Genomic DNA, 17,772 nt, shown 5'->3' on the forward strand with positions numbered 1-17,772 from the left:
ATGACGTGATATTATATGTAGAAAACCCTAAAGGCTCCACACAAAACCTACTAGTGTAATAAAAGAATTTGGCAAGGTAGCAGGATACAAGATTAACATACAGAAATCAGTGGTGTTTCTTTACAATAACAATAAAATATCAGAAAAGGAAAGTAAAGAAACAATCCCTTTTAAAATAGCACCCAAAACCCCAAAATACTTAGGAATAGATCTGACCAAGGAAGTGAAAGACTTACATGCAGACAACTATAAAACATTGACTAAGGAAATTAAAAAGATGACTTAAAGAAATGGAATGATACCCCATGTTCTTGGATTGGAAGACTGAATATTGTTAAAGTGGCCATACTACCCAAAGCAATCCACAGATTTAATGTGATCCATATCAAATTACCCAGGACATTATTTTCACAGAACTGGAACAAATAATCCTAAAATTTATTTACATTGAATCACAAAAGATCCATAATTGCCAAAGCATTACTGAAAAAAAATAAATAAAGCTGGAGGAATAACCCTCCCAGACTTCAGACTATACTACAGAGCTACAGTAATCAAAACAGCATGGTATTGGCACAAAGACAGACATATGGATCAATGGAACTGAATAGAGAGCCCAGAAGTAAACCCACAAACTTTTGGTCAATTAATCTTTGACAAAGGAAGCAAGAATATACAATGGAGTAAAGATAGTCTCTTCAGCAAATGGTGTTGGGAAAATTGGACAGCTGCATGTAAATCAATTAAGTTAGAATATTCCCTCACACCATACACAAACATAAACTCAGAACCTCTTCTTTATTTTAAATACTCTGAGAAAATAGAAGTTATTAGAAGAGAATTTGCTAGTATCACATATGCCATGTCTTACTTCCTGCTACAGTCAATGAACTGTCTACGCTCACACAAAAGATTAACCTCTCCAATTCTAAATTGCTTTCTATGCTCTCTGTCATTCTCAAAGGCTATCCCTCTGGAGGAAGCTTCCTTTATTTTCCATCCATCATCAATTTACTCTTTGTATAGAATTACTTCCTTAACGTAGCTGTAATACCTCACAACAACAACAAAACACATTGGTCACACATATCCTTCTAGCTGCTGCTCCATTTTTCTGATGTCATCTATTAAAAAAGACTAACTGTATTTATATTCTGCTCATCTTGTTCATCAGTTTACCCTGAATCTTCTCTGAGCAAAGGTACATGGAAGTTAATATTATTAAGTTCACCTGTGACCTCAATGTTGCCAAATCCAATGGTCAACTTTTACTTCTTATAATTCAACAAGAAACTGCATTTGTTGCAGTTGATTATACTTTCCAGCTTTGAATAGTTTCTTCATCTTTATCATTTTCATTCCACTAAATCCCTGTCTCTTGTTTTACTTGCTTCCCAACTGAACACAGGTGTTTTAAGTCTCAGTATCAAACTTTTACTCTTACCTAAGTGATTTCAACTAATTTCATGTCTTTAAATATATATATACACACACACACATATACATACAGATATATATATATATATATATATATATTTAATTCTGAAGACTACAAATTTCACAACTCCAATGCAAACTCCAATTGGATCCACATATCTAATAGACTTTTCAAAAGTATCTCAAAAACAACTGGATTCTTGATTTCTCCTGTTGAAACCTGCTACTCTACAAATTTTCAAATCTCAGTAAATACAAATTCCATTTTCTTTTCACTTGAGCCCAAACCATTGAGTTATCGTTCATTCCGTATTCTTTCCTAACAGCCATTCCCTCCACAAGCTTAATCCTGCTGTGTCATTTCCCTGCTCAATCCATCTTTGTCTCTCATTTGAAGCCCCCTAATTTGTTGTCCTGCATCCAGCCTAGCTCCCTGCTCTAGTCTCCAAACCATAGACATAGAGATCCTTCTAAAAATGCATAACTTACCAAGTTATACCTCTACAGAGAATTCTTCAAGAACTTCCCATCTCTGAACAAAACTAAGAATGCATTCAAGTCATGTTGTTGAATCACAGCATTGGGCAGTGTAAGTTTTCTCCCCATCTCTAGAACTCTGCTGTTAAAATAACATGAAAAGAAGCATGATAGAATTTTTCGATGTTAAATATTAGAGTCTATTCACTTTGAGTAGGTGTGTAAAGCTCAGACACTCATAAATTCACACTCAGTTTAGCTCAACCATCCACTATTTGTTGTGGCCCAGTATTTGAAAGCCAGTATTTTCACACAAATGGTATAAAGGTGATCATAAAGTTTATAATCCACTGGGGAAAATCCAATAATTAAAGGCAGTATTAAATTTGTGATTTATCTTCTTAGTCACCTGTGAATTGGTATTTTTTTTCTTATCCATACAAAAATAATCGCAGAATTTTGGGCACCAAAATTTTGTAGCTTTGGACGGTTTTTTGTTTTGTTTGACCATGAAGTGAGTGTAAAGAGGACCTTATGAGAGTTGCTTAAACTCTAATACCTGCTTTGTTTTTTTCTCTCTTTTTTTCCAAGAGATAAGAACTAAGATCAGAGGAATTCTTTTACTTACTTAATAATACATTGCTTTTGATAGTTGGCCAAAAAGTCTAGCACAGCTAATGAAAGCACGTTTGGTTCCCTTCATCTATGCGGAAGAAACCAGCCAAGGTAAATCCTCTTAATTGTCAACTATAAACAATCTTTGACACCTGACCAGATACTCTCCATAGTCTCTTGTGAAACAGGGCACACAGAGGATGTTATTAGGAAAACCTGTTCCCAGTGTACTGACTCTCTAACCATCACTTGTGGATACTTTCCGAGCAGATAAGCATTGTGCAAGTATCTTTTTAAATGCCCCCATGACATCTTTGTTTCTGACGCTGTAGATGAGAGGATTGAGCATGGGCGTGACGATGGTATAGAAGGCTGATACCACCTTGTCCTGCTCAGGGGTGTGAAATGCCTGGGGCAGCACATATGTGTAGAAGGCAGCCCCATAGAAAATGCTGACTACAGTCAAGTGGGAAGAGCACGTGGCAAAGGCCTTCTTCCTGCCCTCAGACGAGCGCATGCGGTGGACGGTCAACAAGATGAGGGAGTATGAGGTGGAGATAATCGAGATGGGGATGAGCAGCATGAGTACACAGCAGATGTACATCAAGGTTTCGTACAAGGATGTGTCAGCACAGGCCAGTCTGAGAACTGCAGGGATCTCATAGAAGAAATGGTCGATACTGCGGGAGCCGCAGTAGGGGACATTCATGGTGATTGGGGTGGGCAGAAAGCCATCCAAGGACCCACCGAACCAGGCTCCAGCAGCCAGAAGAAGACACACTTTGAGGTTCATCAGGGCTGGGTACCTAAGAGGGTTGCAGACAGCCACGTAGCGGTCATAGGCCATGAGGCCCAACAGGAAGAACTCTGAGCCAATCATGGTCAAGTAGAGGAAGATCTGGATGCCACAGGCTGCAAAGGAAATGGTCTTCTCTTTAGAAACCATGTCCACCAGGAGCTTTGGGACAGTGGTACAAATGAAAAGGGTGTCCATGATGGACAGCTGGCTTAGCAGAAAGTACATGGGCGTGTGGAGGCGGGAGTCCACCTGGATCAAGAATATCATGACCATATGTGCAGTTACAGCCACCACAAAAATAGCGAAGATGACCGCAAAGACAATCCCTGTAGTTCTAGGGTTTATCAGAAGCCCCAGGAGGGTAAAGTCAGAGGATGAAGTTCTGTTCTTCATTGACGTTGCCTATGACAGCTCCAGAGGAGCAGGAAGCCACAAATACCAGGGGGAAAAAAGGAGAGAGAAAACACTTTCTGTATGGGAGAAACTCACATTGGAGATGACACCTCAGTGGCCACTGGTTCCAATAAAATTTTCAATGTCATAATGCTAGAGACAAAAACAAATGGACCAAGAGACATATCATAAATCATAAACTATAAACCTGTTCTTTTTTTTCTCTTTGGAGAACAACACTTTTTATATTGTGTTTATGCTGCAATACATAAACTGTGCTAATTGCATAAGAATTTTGGTGTTTGCTGTATCTTGCTTAGAGTTTCAGCTCGATCTGCCCAGTTTGTTCTGCATTTTTGGCCTTTAGAATCTCATCCAGCACATAGTAGGGCTAAGTAAATACTGGTTGGAGAAAAGGATGATTGATTCATTGATTATTTGGATGGCTAAAGGTGAGCAGAATAAACAACTTATTAAGTGAAAGGTGTAAAGGAAAAAAACAAAAGCTTCCTGTGTGTCTTCTCTATTTTCAATACTTTCATTTCTGACACTTCCGAATATGTGGGGGTTCTCCCCTTACCTTGGTAATCTCCAACTTCTAGGCACTAGATTGGTGTCTTACAATTTAATTCAGTTCTCACTCTACCTTTCTGGAAATGTCCCATAGGTTAGGGGTTCAGTTCCATAAGACTGACCCCACCTCAGATGCCAGATGCAGGTACAGATCATCATTCCTGCTTCTAAACTACTGGCTGTACACTGGAGTTTCCCATGACTCCCTCCATGAATTCAACTGATTTTCTAGAGTGTTTCATGGAGTTCAGGAAATCATTTCACCTATTAAATTGGCTAGGATATAACTCAGGAACAATCAGCTGCAAGAGTACATAAGGCAAGATTTGTACAAAAAGGCCATTACTCATTGATGATTAATTAAACCTCTAACTCTTCTCTTCTCCTTGGAGACTTCGGAGGTGGGAATCTAAAAATTCCAAACCTCTCATCATAAAGTTAGTTTCCTGGCAACTAGCCTCCATCCTTAGGGTTTTCCATAAGTAACCGCATTAACATAAACTCAGGTGTGGCTGGGAGGGACGTGTTATGAGTAACAAAAGACACATACGAGGCTCTTTTCATTTAGGAAATTCTGAGGATTTTAGGATGTTTGTGGCCGGAACAGGGACAAAGACCCAATATGTATTTCTTATTACACATCACATTATCACAAAAGTTTAGAAAAATATGTTTAGCCATCATGAATAAAATGTTTAAGTTTCCAGTCTCATTTTCCTAGTTTTTTCCAGCAGCTTTCCCACTCTCTACTTATTCTTTCTTGGATGTTTTCAGTCTGATCTCAGCAGAGCAAAGAGATCCTGAGAAGCCTACAGCAGACCAGGTCACTTTATGCTCAATACTCTGCTATGACACTTCATATCCCACTTCAAGTCCTATCCTGTTGTGGAATTTTCACTCTGTGAAGTCATTTCCTCCCCCTTCCAGTGCATTAGCCCTGGTGCTGCAGCTCCCATGGCCTCCTGGTTGAGTCTTCATCCCCACTCTCTGGGAGCTCCCCAGCCCACGTCCTTTGCTTCTGCTGTAACTCAGGCTTGAGTCTCCCCCTCAAATCTGTATGTGGTCATCCCCGCGTGCCTTTCAAGTCTTTCCTCAAAGTCCACCCTCTTAGAAGGATCTATTCTTGTAGGACTTGAGTATTTGTATTTTTCAGATTCATTATCTATTATACATATTCATTTTATTTTGGGTTTCTCTACTGCTCACTAGAAAGTAAGACCAACATGAGCAAAGATATTTGCCTATGTTGTTTACTGTGTGTTTCCAAAATATAAAATCATGTCTAACATATGGTAATTATTTGTTGAATATTTAATGAATGACTATGAAACATAAGTCCATAGAATACATAGGGTTTTTTTTGCTTTTTAAAATGATACATTTCTAGTAGAATTCCTAAAAAATACACCCAAGTATGTTCTATAAAATGTGCGAAGTTGAAGTAAAATTTAAATGCTATGCCTTGTTTACCTTCAATTCAATGTAACATCACCCCAGAATAGAATCCACCAGGATTTTTCTTAATAAGATACATAGTTCTAAGAAACAGAAATACGACAAAAACATCTAAGCTCCAACAGCAACACAAATTTCATCTCTTAGTCATTGAGGTTTTATGTATACTCATTTGAGACGATCACTCTCTGTGACTTGAAATCCACATTCATTCCAAAAAGAGAACTCACCACTTTATCTCATTTTATCTCTCTTCCGAGTCTGGTTTGTTGTGACAGCTATTCATTGATCATGCACCAACTATTGTGCAAAAGAGAACAGTAGCTTGAGATGTTCTTTTCCATCCAGAGATTGTATTGTGATCTTAATAATGTTTGAATTCACCTTCTGTTGCCCAGATAAAAGCACAGAACATCATTATGCATGATTTTTCTTAGCAGCAACTTTCCATCTATTATCAGAAAAACTGTGTATTAAAATGCTACTATTCATTTGGTATTTTAATGAAATTCACAAATCTATAATAAATTCAATTTAGTATTAATTCAAACCAATAGTGTTAAGAAGAATAAATTTTCTACTCCAAATCAAAGATCCCAGTGTTCTAATTCCCAGACTATAAATATATTTCTTTACTTGGCAAAATTGACTTTGCAATTGTATGTTAGGGATGGTGAGATGAGGAGATTTTTCTGGAATGTCTTGTTGAGTCCGATGTTGGGACCTTTATACAGGGGTGCAGGAAAGAGGGAGTCAGGGATCAGAGGATGAGATGTGACATTATGAACAGAGGTGCAAGTGATACAAATGCTGCTTTTGAAAATGAAGGGGGACGTGAGGCAAGGAACCGAGTGTTCTCCAGCATCCGAAAATGGCTAAGAGATGAAATCCACCCTAAAACTTCCAGAAAGAAGCATAGCCTTCTTGACGACTGAATTTTAGTCCAGCATGCACAATTTTGGGTCTGCAGCCTCCAGAACTGTAAGATAATAAATTTGTGTCATTTTTAAGGCACTGAATTTGTGGTTATTTGAACAGTAGCCACAAAAACCTAATATACTCTAAATAATTTTATCAGATTTTAAACGTAAGTATAATTGAGGCATGCTGCTAACAATAAAACAGCTAGCAATGCTTATTCTTTGCCAGGTGTCTTTCCACACACTCTAGTGTTTTGATGTAGCCACTCTTCACAGCACTTCTGTGGGGGAATTACTATAATGATCACCATCTTGTGGTTGGGTAAACTGAGGCAGAGAGGGCAAGTGGCAGAGCTGGGTCCTGACTCAAAGACTAAGACTTTGTTTCTCATACTCTCCACGGCTACATTCAACTGATCCATAAGTGAACAGCATCCTTTGAAGCATCAGTTAAGTTTATAACCAGCTAAAACAAGTCAAAGGAACACAGGTTACAAGGCCATAATCACACTCAGGAAAAATTTGAATTTCTGGTCAAAAGTTGTCCACAAAGGCATAGAGTAACAAAATGAAGGTAAATTTCAGAAACCCCAAATGCTCTCTAGCTCCTGGACAATCTCTAGTTATCACATACCTACATGCAGAGGCCTTGCTTCCAACTGAGGTCCAAGTGGAAAAAAAAAAATTCCTCATCAAATGTACCCTGAGAAAGATTCTGCAAACACCAGACTCAGAAGCATCCACTGCTGAGGGCAACTCATTATTTCCAAGCAGACATAATAATGTCCCACCCAATGGTCCTGCCCTCAGATAAACACCATTGCAGAGGCAGCCTTGTAAAGATGGCACCATGTTTCCTTTTGAATCCAGATTTGAATAATATCCTGTGTATTGAGTGTCAGGGAAAAGTAACAGAGTTCATTTAAGAATAAATAACTGCTGAGGTCAAGACCATTATTTAAAGTTCAGTGAAGAAGAAACAACAAAGATGTTTCAAAATATTGCATGGAAATGGGAATCCCGTCTCAATCCTTGTGAAATCAACTGAAATGTCCTGAAAGCTGTCCTGTCAGTAATTTACAAATCTAAAACCATCAGTTAAGTTACTGAGTATTTTTAATATAATTTCCCTCCTCTGCTATATTTTCCTAGGTAAACCTATATTTTCCTAGGTGTTCCCAAATGGGGAAGGAAGATAAGTTTTTAAATCAGCATTTAAAAAAAGACAGGGTAAAATGCTAACTCTGTGATCAGACCTCAGCATTCTTATGGTTATGCCTAATGTTTTTTGAAGCACAATGCATCATTCTCTATACCAAATTCTCCCTACGGGTGGTGTGGTACTTTGAGAGTTCTCCCACTGTGAATCTAAGACTAGTGGTTACATGGGACCTGATGCTTTTGATACAAATATTCCCTGCTTGAGCTGGATTGGATTTTGTTTTTAAATATCAGTAGAAAACTAAAGGTGTTCCCAGCCTTATTTTTCAGTCAGGTGGTCCCCTCTCCTGGGTGATTTCATAAAAATGACTCCCACCGCTTTCTCCGCTGAGTATGTGTGAATCACTGAACACCTGGTGCCACATTCCTCTAACTCGTGTGCTGTGTGAGGCTATGAGATGTGCTGAAATGTGAAGCGGGGAGTCTGACTTGACTGCACTCGGCTGTGCATTGGATGCCCAAAGGTAAAGGTTTGGAGTGTAAGTTTAGCTTGCTTTGACTCTTCCCTGCAGTCAAAGCACAAAGAAGTTTTTTTTAACAGGCTAGATTCTGGAGAGCCCTGGTGACTTTCCCTTCTGCCGCACAGGACGCAGAGTGTAGAAATGGGGTTCAAGCTGTCAACATTATTCAACTTGAACCTCTGATAGAAAGCAGCCCTGTATCAACACTGAATATCAAAGGAGGGCTGTCATGAATTGCCGGTGGGAAAGAGCGTAGGTGTTACTTCTGTTAGAGAGAGCACCACGTCAGTAACAGGACTTAAAAAATAATATGTATGAACTTCCTCTCTCAGGGAATTTTATTTAGAAATTAAAAAAAAAGTGAGCGACCTTGTAGAAATAGTAAGAAAGCAGAGGCAACGTAAGCACCTGCTAATGGACATACACAAAATAGTTTAGGTTTTAATATTAGAATTAGTTACAGAATGCCAGGTGTCCTTTACGACAGGATGTGGATCTATAATCATTATGTATGACAGTTTCATTGTATTCTTAAGAGAAAAACATGGCAGTTACAATCTCATTATATGTATTATAATATATATAATATATAAAAACATATATGATAAGGATATATGTAACACTGAGCGTATGTGATAAGGATGTACATACACAAACATGTATATATAATTTAATGTGCGTATGTTGAGCACATGCACGTGCATATATATGTAATTATGAAGTAAACTAAAGTTTCACTGATGGTGGAGTTTCAAGTGACACCAGTTTGTTCTTGACTATATTTTCTGTCTTCCTACAATTGTAGATCGAATGTGTAAAAGTAATTTACTTTCAAATCAAAGAATAAGCCTCCTGTTTGCAACTTGGGCAGTAAATACATATACTTTTTGGCTTTGCAGTCTTAAAATGTTGGTGGAGTGACTAAGCTATGATAAATTTATACCAGAATCCTGCCCATATCTGCTCCTGCATTCTAGACAGAATCCACCTGATTTCTTCTGACTCTTACGCCTCTGTACCACAGGGTGTCACCTGAAGTACATGCTTCTAATCGTAAAATAGACCCTTTAGTCTCTGCAAGTTAAATTTGGAAAGACTTGGTAATATACATACATTTAAAAAAGTCAGATAATAGGAACTTGTAAACATGTAGCATATTAGATAAGCAAAATAATATTTTAGCAAAGAGAGAAGAAATACAAACAAAAGAATGCCCGTAAGTGATGAAGGCTTACTCATTGTTGTAAACAACTCCAGTTTGCTCGTGTAAATTTCCCAGTTTTCGACAATCACGTCAAACTCTAAGATGTCACTTTACCCTTCACTCCTCATGCAGTTTTAACCTGATCCTTAGAGAGAAACTGTACCTCACTGCCTCGGGTGAAAATCCATGCGACACTGGGAAAGTCACTTTTCACATTTGTTACTTGCCAAAAGCACATCAGAGCAGCCCCTGTCCCCAGGGTTATTGGGAGAATTTTATGTAAGGCCCTCATGAGAGTCCTGGCACTTAAGACTGTTTTTGAAAAGTTTAGGACCTTCCCTCACACAAGAAAAGTAACCTTCTACTTTGCTAGTCGTGGAAACAGAACAGGTTCCAGAATGAGAAAATGGTATTAATTTCTGAATTTGAAAATGGTCAGCACACATAACCTTGTCTTAATTACTTTAATCCCCTTAGCCTAACTTTCCTTGTATTTAGAGCAAACATGACAGTAAAAATAGTATAAAATTCATAATTTTTAGATTGTACATCTAAGATTATAGAAACATGTATTTTCAACTAAAAACTAGCACTGGACCAGTTCTCTGTCTTAAGACATTTACTATCTAAAAATCATTTAATACAGGCACAGTGTATGTTGTAATTTGGTTCTTAAAAGTACTCAAAGGTAAAGATTTTTATCATCTTTCAAATGAGAAAAGAGCATTATTTGTAGGCACCCCTGGCTTCCATCAAATGTATATTCATCTTTCTTTCATGGAAGTTGCCCCACGGTTTATCCAGGGATGCAGGAACGCAGCTGTCTCTGTTGCAACTTCATCCTCTCTACGGAAGGTCAGGGCCAGAGACATGGATTTACCTACATTCAATCATGTTTCCTTCTTTTATCTTCCTAAGGTTATTGGTTACTGATTAAAATCACTGCCTATTGCAGGTAAACACTGGAAATTCGGGAAAAGAACAATTTTAATAATGTCAACTGATATATCCTAAGCCTTGTCCTAACACTTAATTTTTCAGTCAATATGGAAAAAAATTTTTTTTTCTGTCTCTACACCAGAGCAAATGCTTATATTTGACACTTACCTCCTGTTTGTGTCAAAGGAGGATGGCTATCTATGACAAATCTAGCAAAAAGCAATGATGTTTCTTCGCAGGAGCCACAAACTTAAAAGGCTTAAATAGAAATTATATCAGAATTAGTGGATTTGGAAGGGATTTAAGTATGGTTCTTTTGATCCAGCTTCCCCCTTGATAAGCAATTCTGTGTGAGCCTGTAAAAGTTACCTAATTTATATGATTTTCAGTCTCCACTGTATCTCTTCAAACCTGGATTTCCCAGGAAGAAGAAAAAAAGAAGAATTATGTAAACATTAAAATGTATATTTTCAAGTGTGAAGTCTTCTAAAATGAACTTGCCTTCATTCATTCAAACTAATAATATTCTACATCAGGAAAACTTCTTGGTACTTGGGGTGCTTCAGGGAACAAAATCAAAATCCCTGTCCTTGCTTATGTGATGAGTAAAATCTAACATAATGGAATAAACTTACATCAAATCAAATCAAATCAAATCAAATCAAATCAAATCAAGCAAGATGGACTAGTAAGAGTTTGTGCTACACTGTATAGCACAGGGAAATATACACAAAATGTTATGATAAATCACAGAGAAAAAAATGTGAAAAAAAAGAGTTTGTGCTACAGATTTTATCACTGTTATATTCTTATCTAATTATGTAAACCAAGGTGATATAGTAGAACAGAAATCTTACCTATTTTCTTAAAATTTAATTATCTGGGATTTTGAAAAAAGCATTCACTGGGATGTTTAGTAAATATTTGGCGAGACCATAATAGGCATGCAGAGTGAATCGGATCTCTCTTCAACACAATCCCAACTGAAAACAAATTAAAATGTTTCTGGTTTTAGGTAATTCTATATGAATCAGCCTGTTGTTTTAGTTAAATAACCTTTCAATGCCATGAAATTTTCCATTATTACAATTGTCCAGCTTCATTTAAATCACTTCTTTATGGTATTATTATCAGAAGTTTTCAACACTTTTTCACGTGGTCACGGTTATCAAAGCTGTTAGCAGGACTTCACTTTGCCCACAGTGAGTAGTCTAATTTGTATTGTTTGTTTTCTGAGAGGGAGATAATTAGGGTTCTTCATTGATTTCCATTTAAAAGAGGTTCTGGGGATTGAACCCAGGACCTCGTGCGTGCTGAGCATGCGCTCTACCACTTGAGCTACGCCCTTCCCCCCTTCACTTTCTAGTCAACAGAGATCTGTATTCTCTTCTCCACACTAAATAATTTTCTAAATATTTGCAGTATTGATGATCATTCCCTTATATCTGAAACTTTCTTGGTATTCAGAAAGGATTTAACAAAATATTTATTAAGTAGACTTTATAGCATCCATGATTATAACTTGTATATTATATAAACATACATTTTATACTGTGCCAGTGAAATAAATATTTGGAAGCAATGGTTCATTTAATTTTATGCCCACATTCCTCACCTGTAGAAAGACCCCAGAAGGGGTCTGACTGCCTCTGAACACAGAGCATCAGGTCCTTGGTAGACCAGCCTAGCTGGCATACAACAGAAAATGAGCATGGATTTTATCAGCATGTTACTCCCAAAGGGTATTTTTCCCCCAGGTCATTATCAAGATTAACAAGCTGGCAGCTGCATATGGTGCCACATGCTTCTCTCTTTTGGAAATTGTTTTATCAATTAATAGTAAGGTTTGGTACAAAATCACGAAGTCAGAAGATGCGGTTTTGAAGTTTTCATCTGCCTCTTGCTTGGGTGAGGCAATAGTTTACTCTGAACTTCAGCTTCTCTATATCTCCCATGAGTGTAATTCCTTTCTCAAAATACTTGGCAGGACTTTGTGAAGAAGCAGAATCACAATCAGAGAATGCAGTTAAATATGCTTTGAAAAAAGGGGGCAGTATTCCCTTCACCTTTTCCCCATAGTCAAGAAAAGTACTTGACATCTTGTGAATATGCAACTGGTATTTTGAATTAATTTATACTCTTAAAATTCATAATTTTCATTCTCAAGTTAAATATATTTAGGCTGAAGAGGAAAATGGGATGACCACAATTATCTTCTACAAAAATTTGGTAACATTTGACTGGGAAAAAAAATCCCCTAGTCATCCCTTATAAGATAAGACTAGTCTTGTGAGTGAAGGGAGAGGACACATACTATATATGATGTGATTTAATTTTTTTATTATTAATTTTTTTATTGAGTTATAGTCAGTTTACAATGTTGTGTCAATTTCTGGTGTACAGCACAATTTTTCAGTCATACAAGAATATACATATATTTATTTTCATAGTCTTTCTCACCATGAGCTATGACAAGATCTTGAAAATATTTCCCTGTACAGTATTAACTTGTTTATCTATCTTATATATGCCGGTCAGTATCTTAAAGTATGACATACAATAGAAAAACACACACATCAGAAGAGACAAGATGTATAAATCATCACAAAGTGAACACACCCATGCCGCCACCCATGAGGCAAGGAATAGACCCTTAACAACATCACAGAAGTACCTCCCCACTTCTGCCCCAATCACTAACTCTAGAAACTAAATTTACCTCCCTTGCCTGTTGTTTTTCAGATACTTTTGAAATATTTATCAATTGTAAATGTTAAATGCCCTTGTGAAATGTGCAAATGACTCATCTTGGAAACGTGAAAACTAAAGCCATGTAGCAGCAGCCCAGGTCTAGGCAGGACTTTGAGGAAATTGGAAAGAAGACATGAATGTCTAGGGTAGAGGGGGAAATGGGAATTGTGAAGTGAAAGATTTTGTGGATAGAGGTGCTAACAAAGCCAGGAAGAAGGAGAAGACAGAAAGTATTAATGCAGAGACTAAGGGATTTAAAAGATAATGAAATTGCATTGAAATAACACTGATATTTTAGAATGGCCATCATTCAAAAGTCCACCAATGACAAATGCTGGAGAGGCTGTGGAGAAAAGGAGACCCTCCTACACTGCTGGTGGGAATGCAGTTTGGTGCAGCCACTGTGGAAAACAGCATGGAGATTCCTCAAATGACTAGGAATAGACTTACCATATGACCCAGGAATCCCGCTCCTGGGCATATATCCAGAAGAAACCCTACTTCAAAAAGACACCCGCACCCCAATATTCATAGCAGCACTATTTACAATAGCCAAGACATGGAATCAGCCTAAATGTCCATCAACAGATGACTGGATAAAGAAGCTGTGGTATATTTACACAATAGAATACTATTCAGCCATAAAAAATGACAACATAATGCCATTTGCAGCAACATGGATGTTCCAGGAGAATGTCATTCTAAGTGAAGTAAGCCAGAAAGAGAAAGAAAAGTACCATATGCGATTGCTCATATGTGGACTCTAAAAAAAACCAAAAACAAAAACATAAATACAAAACAGAAACAGACTCATAGACATAGAATACAAACTTGTGGTTGCCAAGGGGGTGGGGGGTGGGAAGGGACAGACTGAGATTTCAAAATGTAGAATAGATACACAAGATTATACTGTATAGCACAGGGAAATATATACAAGATCTTGTGGTAGCTCACAGCGAAAAAAAAATGTGACAGTGAATATATGTATGTTCACGTATAACTGAAAAATTGTGCCCTCCATTGGAAATTGACACAACATTGTAAACTGACTATAACTCAATAAAATAAAATTTTAAAAAAAGAAAGGACACTGATATTTTATAAACAAATCCTGGTTAGTTTTTCTACTTGAAAAGATTCATCACTCCAAGTCATTCTTTCATCTTTTTTTTTCTATCTGTTTATTTGATTTTAGAGTAAGATCAAATTTTTAGGAGCCTTCCGAGGCAAAAGTAACTCCATGATTAGCATATTGCTGAGAACGTGTTATATTCAAATCAGCATCCATGGAGGAAACGTTTTTTTACTCTATGTTGAAGCTAGGGTAACATAAGGCTGAGTAACCTTTTCTTAATCTAGTGTGAACTATAAAACCACTCAAAAATAGTCCAACATATTCTAAGCTTTCTGTTGATAGCTAAAATAAACACCAGGCGAGTCAAATTGTCTTTGTCGTATTTTAGTACCTCATATGCAGTAGGAAGTTAAAATTAGGTAAATGACTGGAGAGTCCTCAATGAGTATGGCGTTTGGTAAAGATTCTATCAAAATCCTACATCTGTCAAAACTCCACACTTAACCAAAAGCTAATGAATAAAAGAAGTATTGTCTACCAGTCCACGAAACGGAAAGTTTTAGAACAGGAACATGGACCAAGGGAGCTGAGTTAACTAATGAAATGTTTTGATTTAGTCATTCTATGTTTATCTATGACGTTTCACTGGGGAATGAATGGTAGTTGTTGAAGGATTGAGCAATGTTATCATCTTAATTACAGAAGTCAATTTTAATCAATCTGTAAATATTTACTAATTTCCAGGCACATAGTGGTCATGACTTACAGTTTAATTTCAGAGCTTAGAGAACACCGACATTTATAAAAGGTAACTAAGAATACCGAACCCAGAACTCAATTGAATTGTCTTCACCAAAGTTTTCTAAATAAAGCTGCTACACTATTACCATTAGAAGGTATTTAATTTGCATTGAATAGCTGACATTAAATCAGCAAGGACATGATAATTGCTCCTTGCAATTTCTTTTTAAAAGTTTGTCAGCAATACAGACACAAAAGACACATGAACACAGGCAACATGTAAAAACATCTATTCAGGACCTCAAGGGATGTTTGGCCTGCCTGAGATAATTTATAATGCTACTTGAAGAGAGTGCTCTCTGGAAGGTGTCTGTCAGTGAATCCAAACAAGTCAGTTGCCTGATGCTGAGATGCTGGCGGCCTTCAGCTATATAATTTTTTTAATGATGCTCGCAAAGGATGCTTCTGCCTGGTATAATTTAGGACTGTTAAAATGATAGTGACTATTTCTCAGAACCAAGGACATATTTTCCGGAAGGACTGTTTGCCACTGGCGACAGCACCAAGGATGTTAGTGTCTCCTGGACACATCCCCCGCTCTGATTTTCTGGTGGGAGGATGTGCATCTCCCCAGCACTCTTTTTAGAGCTGTGGCCACGTCTTTATTTCTCAAGCTGTAGATGAGTGGGTTGAGCATCGGAGTGAGGATGGTGTAGAAGGCAGACACAACCTTGTCTTTCTCTGGCGTGTGATACGAATGGGGCAGCACGTTGGTGTAGAAGGCTGCCCCATAGAAAATAATCACCACCATAATATGGGAGGAACAGGTAGCGAAGGCTTTGCGCCAGCCAGCCCTCGGCAGAGTTCATCCGATGCACAGTGAGCAGGATGCGCGTGTAGGAGACGGAGATGACAGATACAGGGATAAGTAGCATCAGCACGCAGCAGGCATACATCAGGGTCTCATAGAGCGATGTGTCACCACATGACAGCTTCAGGACCGCTGGGATCTCACAGAAAAAGTGATTGATCTCTCGGGAGCCACAGTAGGGGAAAGTCATGGTGACGGGAGTCAACATGAATCCGTCCAAGGAACCACCAACCCAGGAGCCCACCACCATGAACAAGCAGATCCTGCGGTTCATGAGGTGAGGGTATCGAAGAGGGTTGCACACAGCTACGTACCTGTCATAAGCCATGAGTCCCAGCAGGAAGAATTCTCCTCCGATCAGGGTCAGATAAAGGAAGATCTGAATCGCACAGCCCAGGAAGGAGATGGTCTTTTCCTCGGACAAGAGGTCTTGTAGCATCTTGGGGACAGTGATGCAGATGTAGACGGTGTCCATGATGGAGAGCTGGCTGAGCAAGAAGTACATGGGTGTGTGAAGGCGGGAGTCTGTGTGAATGAGCAGAATCATAACCAGGTTGGCTGTCACAGCCACCAAAAAGATGGAGAAGACCACTGCAAAGATAAGTCCGGGAAATGCAGGATGTGTGATGAGACCCAAGAGGATGAAGTCAGTGGAGTTCTGGAGAACCGCCTCCATGCCCATGTCACATGATAGCTCCTGGAGCTGCAAAGACAGAAAGTTGTTGGGTTAATTGATAATCCAGTACATAGGCAGGGGTGGGCAACATGACTAGTATGCGTGAAGAAGCAGAGTGGAATAAAGGAAAGAACACTGACCTCAGAATCATTTTGAATCCCGGTTTCAGTATTAATGGTCTAACATTAACATCAGACAGAGAAATTAATCTATGAATGAACTCAACTTCATCACTTGTGAAGGGTTATCATAGGTCTGTATCTCTGCAGGCTGGATGTAAGATGTAAATGTAATAATTCATACAGGATCACTTTCAAATTTTTCTTACTTTTTCTTTCAAACCATCTTCTATACACATTTTATAATCTTACTTTAGACTGAAAATTGCCTGAGTTTGATAACTGTGCCTTACTCTTCGTGTTGTCTTGCAATCATTATGCATAGGTTGATGAAATGTTAACTACTCTCTGCCATTTAGACAATTACATTGTTAATATCATACATAGAAATCCATTTGTGATTTCATAAATTGATAGAAGATAAACATGAAGACAATAAATGCAAGTAAATTTAATAATTTTGGCTCCTGTTATTATTAGACTATTTTGTGAATGGTTTGAACATTAAGGATGAACCAGGCAGTGCTACAGCCTTCAGTGAAGGTTCAGGACCCACTGGCCACTGGTTAGATGTTGTGCTGCCAAGGAAGCTCATGTTTTAGGCAAAGGTCACCTTAAGCGCTTGGATCTACTTTTTCTCACAGGATCATTTGGGGTCCTAAATCTCAAATGAGGACCACTTAGCTTTACTCCATTCCACGAGCAGGACTTTGGGTTCGTCATCATGGTGGTCCTTCTGGTTGATGCCATTGAGTCAGGTTGAGATTTTATGACTTAGTAAGGCATCATATCATTTCATGATGATCTAAGCTTCTCTTAAATCATTGTTCAACCAAACATTAACAGAGTTTCTCTGGCAGGGTGGCATTCTGAAGTTTTCAAAATGTTATAGGGTCCTAGAAATCCATTTTTTAAAATTTCCTTAACAATTTTTTTCTACCTTGTTACTGATCCTTATGTGTATAAGTAAAGATAACTCCAGATGGACAAGTGATTCCTGAATTTAGAGAGAAAAAGATAAATTAATATTAAAACTCTCTTGAAC

The 17,772-nt window shown here is 38.0% G+C and overlaps 2 protein-coding genes across 2 annotated transcripts; both read right to left on the reverse strand.

Annotated features, from left to right (window-relative positions):
- Positions 1–2,767: 2,767 nt before the first annotated feature.
- LOC140689083 (olfactory receptor 2T11-like) lies at positions 2,768–3,721 on the reverse strand. Its single transcript, XM_072949375.1, has one exon. The coding sequence runs from the start codon at positions 3,719–3,721 to the stop codon at positions 2,768–2,770; it is 954 nt and encodes a 317-aa protein (XP_072805476.1).
- Positions 3,722–15,632: 11,911 nt separating this feature from the next.
- LOC102533495 (olfactory receptor 2T2-like) lies at positions 15,633–16,614 on the reverse strand. The gene is given in 2 exon segments (XM_072949385.1): positions 15,633–15,911; positions 15,913–16,614. Coding segments are annotated over 2 exon segments (981 nt in total).
- Between the last annotated feature and the right edge of the window lie 1,158 nt (positions 16,615–17,772).

The sequence above is a fragment of the Vicugna pacos genome, chromosome 25 (assembly GCF_048564905.1).
Source record: "Vicugna pacos chromosome 25, VicPac4, whole genome shotgun sequence".
Classification (NCBI taxonomy): Eukaryota; Metazoa; Chordata; class Mammalia; order Artiodactyla; family Camelidae; genus Vicugna; species Vicugna pacos.

Excerpts from the sequence above, each read along its gene's own strand:
- LOC140689083 (XM_072949375.1), bottom strand. The coding sequence starts at position 3,721 with ATGAAGAACAGAACTTCATCCTCTGACTTTACCCTCCTGGGGCTTCTG.